At 49.9% G+C, this 9,477-nt stretch overlaps 1 protein-coding gene across 1 annotated transcript; it reads left to right on the top strand.

Annotated features, from left to right (window-relative positions):
• The first annotated feature begins 486 nt into the window (after positions 1–486).
• On the top strand, positions 487–9,378 carry LOC122371551. Its single transcript, XM_043347952.1, has 2 exons — positions 487–964; positions 7,080–9,378. Exon 2 carries the CDS (start codon positions 7,099–7,101, stop codon positions 7,777–7,779), a length of 681 nt encoding a protein of 226 aa, XP_043203887.1. The 5' UTR covers positions 487–964; positions 7,080–7,098; the 3' UTR covers positions 7,780–9,378.
• The last annotated feature ends 99 nt before the right edge of the window (positions 9,379–9,477 follow it).

Genomic DNA, 9,477 nt, shown 5'->3' with positions numbered 1-9,477 from the left:
GTTATCTTAATTTTTGGACAGGATGACGATAAATGATGACGCAAAAGTTTCGTCAAGAATAATTACAAAAGTATGTCAGTCATTCAGTTACCGTGACCTGATTCTGGTTTTGTCAGATCACCAGGTAGGTATGATGAGACAAACGGCACCTATGTAAAGGAACAATTTCATGTCGGATGACGTCAGATTATACTTATACACTGCTCTGCAAGATGCAAAATGAACGAAAAAATACTGACCCTTATCTCTTCTTCAGTAGGACACTAAGCCTCATATGGCATCATCAAGTTCTATTTCATCACGAAACGAAAAAAGGTAGACACTATTTTTTAGCTGACCTCAGATATCTCTCCTACCATCCCTACATTCCCCTCCGCCGCCCCGGTTCGAGAACCTCTGCCCCGAACGGGGCACGGTCCGAGTTGAGGACCTCTGGAACTCGGGATCGATGTGGCGGTGCCGGTGCGCCGGTGGCGGCGCCCGCCGTCGGTACAGACGAACTGACGAACCGTCGGAGCCGACGGAGCCGACGGAGCGGCGGCGAGACGCGAGAGAGGTCGCGGCGCGGCGCGGAGGCTCACTACCGGTGCTGAAGTCTAGCGGAGCCGGGTGGGGTTAAATTGTCTGTGGAGTTAATGTGTCTGGGTGGTGTCTAGCCGCGATAAATGACGTGAATGGGTGTCTAAACGGCTTCCTTTGACCGCCAGCACAGCCGAAAAGCCGACGCAGTGAACGGGTGAAGAGGCCGACCAAAAGGCTCCCGGCAGAAGCCGTGGAGAAGAGTGGAGTTTGCGAACATGCCGCCGTGTTCCCCTACGAGGTAACAACCCTCTGAAGTCGCCAAACTGTGTGTCTTCTTGGAGAGGCAAGAGGTAATCGCTGGAGTTAGGCACGTGATAGGAAGGACACCCACAGGAGGATAAAGACAACAGTAACAGCGGTCAGCGACCGACGGGCCGGCCAGGTCAGTAACGGGTGCCATATGGGTCAGACACCGGTCAGTGTGTGTGATAGGGACTGAAATGTGGGATAGGTGGGTGGACTGGAATGTGTTTGACGGGACTATGTGAGGATGGGTTAGACAGAGGACTGGCGAATCTGTTAATTCATGCGTGTGAGAGGAGATTGACAATGAACTAATTGAACGAGAGTGATAGGATTATTAGCGCTTGGAGAGAGAGAGAGAGAGAGAGAGAGAGAGAGAGAGAGAGAGAGAGAGAGGGAAAGAGAGAGAGACAGAGACAGAGACAGAGGACAGAAGACAGAAAACAGAAGACAGAAGGCAGAAGGCAGAAGACAGAGAGAGAGAGAGAGAGAGAGAGAGAGAGAGAGAGAGAGAGAGAGAGAGAGAGAGAGAGAGAGAGAGAGAGAGAGAGAGGAGGGAGCTTGCTGAATGAAATGCGTTTTCAATGACATAAATGCGTCGTTGGGACCGATTGGTAAAAAAGTGCTCCTTCCGAACTTTTAGGTATTCCGAATGAGCCTTCCGACCTACAAATTTAGATGTTTATGTTATCAAATAATTGGATGGATTCGGATGCATTGATGGTGTGCGCAATTTTGACACAAGATGGGCACAATTACAATGCTTTTAATGGGCGATAGTTACACTCAATATAATCTATAGCTCATGGGCCATGGCAGTGCGCTGAGTGTTGACTGTTGTGCAGGTCTTACTGTGGCCACTGGGTGCGCAGTGGGTCCCCCCCCCCCCCCTGTCCGTTATGAGTCACCTTCGCCTGCTGAGTCGGCACCATAGCCCTCGCTATGTGTGGCCATTCCACATGAGTCAATAACACGGCGAAGCAAGCCGAGGGCGCGACAGTGGAAAGATCGATCTTATTATACAAATAGTGCAGCGAACCGACGTTCTGGCGAACTATAAGACTGTTGCCCGCTTTCTCGAAGAAAGAAGCGCCTCAGAGTTGGCAGGAAACAGGCCGGATAGGAGGCTCGAATCGGTCCGAGTGGGGATTTGGACGGGTGACAAATGCTACTGAAATGTTTGGAATTATTGGCAAATGATGCAAACTGCAAATTGGGTGAATGCAGACGATGCTAAAGGCGAGTTCGCCACCTAAATAAACAAGGCAATTCAAACCCTGCATATTTTCCAGCTCCAACGCAACGTTGACCCTACAGCTTCACTCCAATAAACGCCGCCGTTTCCCCACTTACCAACGCTCAAGCTCTGCTAATATTGAACTTCCCAGCCTCGCTCGCCATTTGACTGAAACTGCGCTGAATAACCCATGCGATCCTTTACCTCCCTTCATAATTAAGCTCCCGTATCGCCGCCGCCCTCAAAGACCGGAATTCAGCCATACAATGGCGTCCGAGAACTCTCATCACCCAGTGTCAAAGGCTCGATTGAGACTATCTCTGGCGCCATCAGAGTCCTGTGTGAGTATCTGATGAACCGTTGAGCGGGATCATCAACTCGTCAGTGCCATCTGTGTCGATGTCATACTCCAGACGGTCTGATTGTTCGGAAGTGAGGCCAGCTGTCAGACCTCTCCGACTAAGTTCAGCATCGATCAGACGATCCGCTCGGACAATTCGATTTGAGAGTTGAGGCTGGTCTCAGTTGGAGGCGGCGTGCTCTGCATGTATAACAGACATATAAACGTCGAGCGTACAACTGTACAGATGACGAGACGCGGAGACGTTTACTTTTGGAGATGTTTAGAATGCTTCGAAGGTATGATATACATATCTATTCGTGGCATTATTGGCATGTGTATGTAGGTAATAGGTATGGCTGTAGCTGTAGTGTAGTCACAACTTGCTTGTCCATCAAGTGGTATCTGAATGCATATTAGGTATGGCAGTCCACCAACTTGAGATAAATCAGGATGATGCGAAACATCTGTAACGAAACATCCATATACCGTGAGTCGCATCTTGTCGTGACGGCCGATCCCATCTGAAATCCAGCACTTATTTCTACAATTTACACGTTCCGTGGAAAGCTCAACCTCAGCCGAGTGCCCGGCAGTCTGCCGTGCTAACTCTGCCACAGTCTCTCGTCACGGGACATCACTCAGCACTCTGGTGACATTTTCCGGGCTAACTCGGCGACACGGTGACATTTTGCGGGCTAACTCTCGACCCCGGCTGACTGGTGGGCCATAAAGCACGACAATCAGTGCCTGCTGTCGCGGCAACGAGCCTGTCAGAGCTGCTGGTCCTGATCCAGCGTCTTGTAACGTGATGAGAGGTTGAAAGGTAAATAAGTAGCATCAGTACTGCTTTGAATACATTTCTCACTCGTTGCTTTAGACCCCAGTGCTTGTGTTTTTATTCGACATGTAACCGAATTTGGCCTATAGAAGCATCACTCAACATTTAGGAATAGGTCCAACAAATACACCGGGCATTTCTGGGAATCTCTTATCATTATACTCTATCCATCCATCATTGCCCATACATTCCGGAGAGCCAATCCCAAAAGCATCTACCAAGCGGTGCCAAATCCATCTCGGCTGTGTATGCTCCCAGCGGAGATTACTGCAGACCTCGGCGGCCACTAATGACACCAATCGGTAATTAACTAATTAGCCACTCGACCGGATCTCGTTAGCTGGGTGCACTGCCAGTCGCTCGCCATCAGCACGGCCTGGCCACGGCTGGTGCCGACTGGCCGCAGAGATCCTACTAATGGATTGGTCGCTGTGAGGGAGGAGCGATCCGCGCGGGCAGAGATAGATGGATCGGGGAGGGGGTGCTGGATCGAGTCAGATGCTGGGAGGTCAGGTCAGCGGCTTGGGTCAGGTCAACAGCTGCAGCTGCTGGTCAAGCTCAGTTGGATGATGTCATGTCAGCTGGTAGATAATCTCAACTGGTGGATTATAACAGCAGTTTGGCCATATTAGAGGTCGGAGTTCATTTCAGCTGCTGAGTGATGTCAGCTAATGCACCAATGTCTCGTCAGCTGTTGCGTTATGTCAGCTGACTAGTCATATCAGCTCAATAAAACAGCTGTTGAGCCATGTCAGCTGCTTGGCCACGGCAGCTTTGAAGTTGGCAACTCCTTGCACGCTTCAGGAGCTGCTGTCCTCTGAGCATTATTGCTGCTCTGCTGCCTTTTTCGTACCGGTCTGGTAAGCTCTGAGAGCGGCAGCGGCCGTCCCAAATAGGGGGAACGACAGGTCGCCATTATCGAGCGAGCGGTCAATCTGTCCAATAATGACGTCATATTGCCCTGGGGTTCGCGGTAAATTAGGCTCGGGCGATGTGGCCGTGGGTACGTAATTCCCAGTGCATAGCCAGAGGTTATTGCTGAGCGGGCCATCGGGGTAATCGACGTGATAGGGTCTGGGAAATAGCATCATAATTTCAGCACACCCTCACGCATGTTTCAGTTGTCAGCACAATGATTTCTTGCCCCTTTAGATAACTCTGGAGGCTGGATTTTCGGTAAGTTATAATCGAGCAAACCCTGCAGTGCCATGTAAGACAGGCTGAGTTTGGTGGGCGTCGTTCTTTGTAAGACAAATGTATATTGATAGAGACAAGTAGAAAAACACGGAACAAATAGTACATGGACGCGTTTCGATTATTAAATCTTCATCAGCATGACATAATCACAGAGAAAACAAGATATAGCACACAAACATTCGAGCTCGTCACAGTGCAATCGTCTTGAAAATCAAGACGATTGCATCTTGGAAATCAAGACGATTGCACTGTGACGAGCTCGAATGTTTGTGTGCTATATCTTGTTTTCTCTGTGATTATGTCATGCTTATGAAGATTTAATAATCAAAACGCGTCCATGTACTATTTGTTCCGTGTTCTTTGTAAGGCTGATAAAGGTAAACCAAGAAGCCACAAGTTTCCACTGTTGGCAAGCACATCCCTCCAACATCACCTATAGGTCGCCTTTGCAGAGTCCCCATCACAGGAATGTTCGTAGTTTGAACAAAGGCTTAACAACAGTCCTAAAAGGCCAGCTGTTGAAATCAATACGCTCTATAACATAGGTCTCACTGTTGCACGATAGCACTTTGCTGCATTATTTCAATGTAACTTAACACCTCTCATCCACCTTCTTCCATCCGGGCTTTGCCACTTTTCTGACTAAAATACAAACGGTGCATTGTTTCATTTCATAACTTCATTCTAAATTTAGAACAACACGGAACATTGTGCAGAACCTCTGGATCCAAATATGTCGACTGTAATCCTCCCGACCTCTGCAGAAACATCCAAAGGAGCTGGATCTCACCACGTAAGGCAATAAGGACCATTACCCCGGCGGTAAGATTCACGCCCGGCTTTTACACTGATGACGGCCAAAGGTCAGCTCCGGAAGGGTGAACAGCAAACACCTCTTCGGCTGAGGCCCATATTTGGAGGTCGGCGCGCCCCTGGCTCGATGTTTGTCGCCATAAATGTCACCGGCTTTTGTCGTTGGCCTTTTCGCCGCAGGAGACAGAAGATTAACTGGCATATGGTGGCTGCTCCACTGCGGTGCCTCAATGAAGCAAAATGCGAACTGGTTCTAAAATGAACTGGGAGATTTGCAACGGCAATATACAATACATACATACCTACATGGGTGGGAGAAGATCCAAGGCAGTTTGTAAACTAGAGGAGATTCGAAAAGTGTTCAAATACTTATTCAGGTTAGTTAAAATCCCCTTTAGAAAAGCAAGAGGAGCTATGGTACTTAGTAGAAAGGCGATTGGACTTTTCAGACCTGAGGGGAAAGATCTGAAAAAGAAAAGATACAGAGCTGTATGAAACTGAGAGCAAGAGTGAGGGGGAGAGAGAGAGAGAGAGAGAGAGAGAGAGAGAGAGAGAGAGAGAGAGAGAGAGAGAGAGAGAGAGAGAGAGAGAGAGAGAGAGAGACCTCGCACCTCGCCCCGCGCCGCCCCGAAGAGTGTCGTGAATAGTGTCGTGCGGCACAGCATGTTCCAGGCGTTTTTACTAGCGACATCTATGGGCATTATTGTAACCTTTAGTTCTACTAGCATACTCACTGCAAGGCCATTGAACAATGGACGGCCCTCCAGGTATTTAGTGGTTGGTTGCCAACATCACAATATGCGATCTGCACTGATGAATACGTCTAGTGGCTGTTGAAAACCATTGCCGAAGTGTGTGCACGAACCCTCTTCTCATTTCTATTGAGTCATTTTGCAGGAGTGTCTCTGTCATTCAAAGTTATTACACCAAAGTCCAAAAGCACTTAGGCTAACCAACCACTCTTTTGCTGGAGGGCCGGACATAACCTATCAATGCTCGGTGTTCCTAGTTCTGAGTCCTAACAGTGGGCAAGCAATCGTCTTTTTTGAGCCGCCGAACTTTCTAATAAATCAAAATAACTAGCTCCTGTCACGGTACTTATCCCAGCCTCGTTATCGCAAGGGCTAAACCGCCCGCATCCCGGCTCTTTTTACCTTGTCCGGACTAGCGGTCCCCCCACAGTCAACACAGGCAACCGGTGATAAGGGAAAGTTCTTAATTGGACTAAATCCTCTCGGGGGTTAAAGTTTTGAGTGGCAGGGCAAGATGTCCCATCGGGACGATCTCTGCCACTGCGACACACCGTCGGGGGTCCTGTCAGTAACCACAGAGCCCCTATTCAATGCTCTCGTCCCATAGCATTACTTTGCAAGCAATTTGAATTTTCCAGCCAAACGGAATCCCGGTACGCGAGCTTGGTGAAGGGGTGATGAAGCATATATTCCACTTGAGCCGGTTATTAATGAACAATCACAAGGCATCCATTCATCATAACTAACGATCGGCTTAAGTGGGCTGCGACCGGATTAAATCGGCAAACTGTAGGACGCTGTGTTGTGATGCGGGTCTCTCTCTCTCTCTCTCTCTCTTTCTCTATCTATCCCTCTCTCTCTCTCTCTCTCTCTCTCTCTCGACTCTCTCTCTCTCTCTCTCTCTCTCTCTCTGTCATCCTTCCCTCTCTCTCTCTCTCTCTCTCTCTCTCTCTCTCTCTCTCTCTCTCCCTTTCTCTGTCTTTCTCTCATCTTCCCCCTCCCCCACCTACCGTCCCTCGCCTCTCTCTATCTCTCCCTCTCTGACAAGACACCCCTCTCCCCGTCTTCCGACAGGGCCGGCCGGACAGCAGCCATGCGCGGTGTCCAGGGAGCAGCCCTCCGCCGCCAGCGCAGCCGGGAAGCGGCACAGAGGCGCGGCACCTCTGGATCGCTGGTGGACCCCGGAGAAACCCGTACCATCACTGAGCGCATCACCGCGCCGGGAAGTATTCTATTCGGCATCACCTTGTTCCACATCGGCCTGGTGTTTCTTATCATCGGCTTCCTGATTATCATCACCGCTATGATTCCCGGGAGTTATGTGGAATCCGGAGGATCGTCGGATATGATTGGCACGGGATCGTTTTTCGTCTGTTTCGGTGGCGCGCTGACGCTACTGAATAGAATCCTCACGAAGAGAGAGGAGGATTCTCTCGGGGAGTACGTCAGCTCACGGCTGGCTCGTTCGAAGAGCGGCGGGCGGCTCGTGCGGGACGCCGAGTCCGGTCTGACGCCGCAGATTCCGCGACGCGCCGCCAACGCTGACGGCCGGAAAACGTCGCTGGCAGTGCCTCTGATGGCCAGCCGCCGGAGTTCGCAGCTCACCCCGACTCACAGCTTCCACAGCTCTAACTCCGGCGCCACGCCCAACGATGTGCACGTGGTGGTGAGCGAGGGTGAGAAGACGGCCCGCAATGGCAAGGGCGCGCCGGGCACGGGAAAAATGGGCAACAACGGCAGCACTGTCAGCACCGTGTCAGCGTCTCAAGTATAGGTGGCGCTGCGGTCGGCGGCAGGTGGCGCTGGTGTTTCATGTTAGACTGTTATAGAGGACGCTGGCGACTGCTGCAGCTACCAGCTGAGAGAAACCGAGTTGCTGGGTGTGTAACATTTTGCAATGACTAAGTCACTTGACCATTGCAGTGGAGTAGACTCAAGTTTCTTTACCAGCTTCATCTAGAAGAGAAATAGCTGTTAAGTGTTTAGCATAGCCCAGAGCTTAGCCGCAGATAAGCAAACGAACAATTATGTTATGATTAGATGAAGTGATGTTTCAATGCAGGTATAAATTAGCATTAGTTGCTCTTATTTTGTATACAAAATAAAGCAGGTTTATACATAACGATAGCCTAAGTTCAATATGCCAATTGTCTTTCGTCTGTGCAAATGGAATCCGTCGCATAAAATGATCTCATTTTTTACGCATGGCTATTGGCTACGTTTTCAGCCAGGAGTGTGTATGCCGATTGCTGGATTGCGCAAATTTGACATTCCATCGCTGAGCTTCGAGAAACTCTAGTTTCCAATCTATCTTGTAAGCCACGCCAGCACTCCGTGAAGCAAGGCATCTAGATGTGAAGCACGGGGCGCCATGAGATCGCTGTGTGCCCTTCTATGCCATTTAAACCGTTACAGGTTGAGTTCTACGTGCGCAGTCGGCTGCGTGCCGTCCGCCTTTATCTGATGCACTCTGAGAGTCTCTACACGTTTGCGTGGCAATAGTTTCGGGACGGGTCGTCACCCCGTTACCATAGTGCGCTCAATACGGTGGTGGGACGATGACTTTGTCTACTCTGCACATTCACAGCAATATTCCTACCGAGGGCAAGTGTTGCTGACCTTATTGCTCGTTATTTTACTACGATCTAATTATAAGGCATTCCAGTGTTTGTTTACTATGTATTGCACCGTGTTGGCCACCAGCACGTGTTTCCTGCGCACAACAGGTGACGACTTTCAGTGTTTCGATTTTTGCGACGATTTTTACCGTTTTCGAAGCGTGTTAGCTTGTATCGCTAGACTGATTTTCCAGTTTTTATCTGCTTGCGTCTGTGGCACATGGTTCGACTGTCGCGTGTTCTGTGACAGTGACACCTTTCGCGTTCTTGTTCTTACTGTGGCGTACGAAAAACCGTCGCGCGTTACCCGTGTAAGCTAAGACGTACCACAATGTCGACAGCATTCCACTTTGTACTTTTTCACCGATCTCGCTTTTGCCAGCCTTTCCCAGCCCTTGACAATTCCTGTCGGTTCCTCGAGCAGAAGAGTTTAGTCAGTCCCTGGTCCTACCAGTTTAGGGTTGATGACTGCGATTCTGACAGCTTTAACGTCACAGTTTGAATCGCTAGGTGACCCGCCTCCACCGTTTTTCGCCAATCTGCCTTGTACGATTTCTCCCAGGGCCCCCCGAAATGCCCGTGCCCGGATTTGTACGCTGATCAGGGCCCAACGTCTCGCATCGGCCCCTAATGCTGTGTTGCTCAGTTGCTGGTGCCCACGTGTGTCGCTATACGCCGCTCGGTCTGTCTCAGTTACCCGCATTTGCTACTGATGAGCCCACGCCCATAACGAACCAATACAGAACACGATATGGAAATGTGTGTTTGACCGGGAAAAATATTCAACGAGATATCGACTTATGCCAAGCCTGTGGCCTCTAGTAAGTAGTTGACTAGTTACGCAAACACGCGAG

This window comes from Amphibalanus amphitrite, unplaced genomic scaffold (assembly GCF_019059575.1).
Source record: "Amphibalanus amphitrite isolate SeventyFive unplaced genomic scaffold, NRLGWU_Aamphi_draft 001258F_arrow, whole genome shotgun sequence".
NCBI lineage: Eukaryota > Metazoa > Arthropoda > Thecostraca > Balanomorpha > Balanidae > Amphibalanus > Amphibalanus amphitrite.
This window is presented reverse-complemented; position numbering and strand designations above follow the sequence as displayed.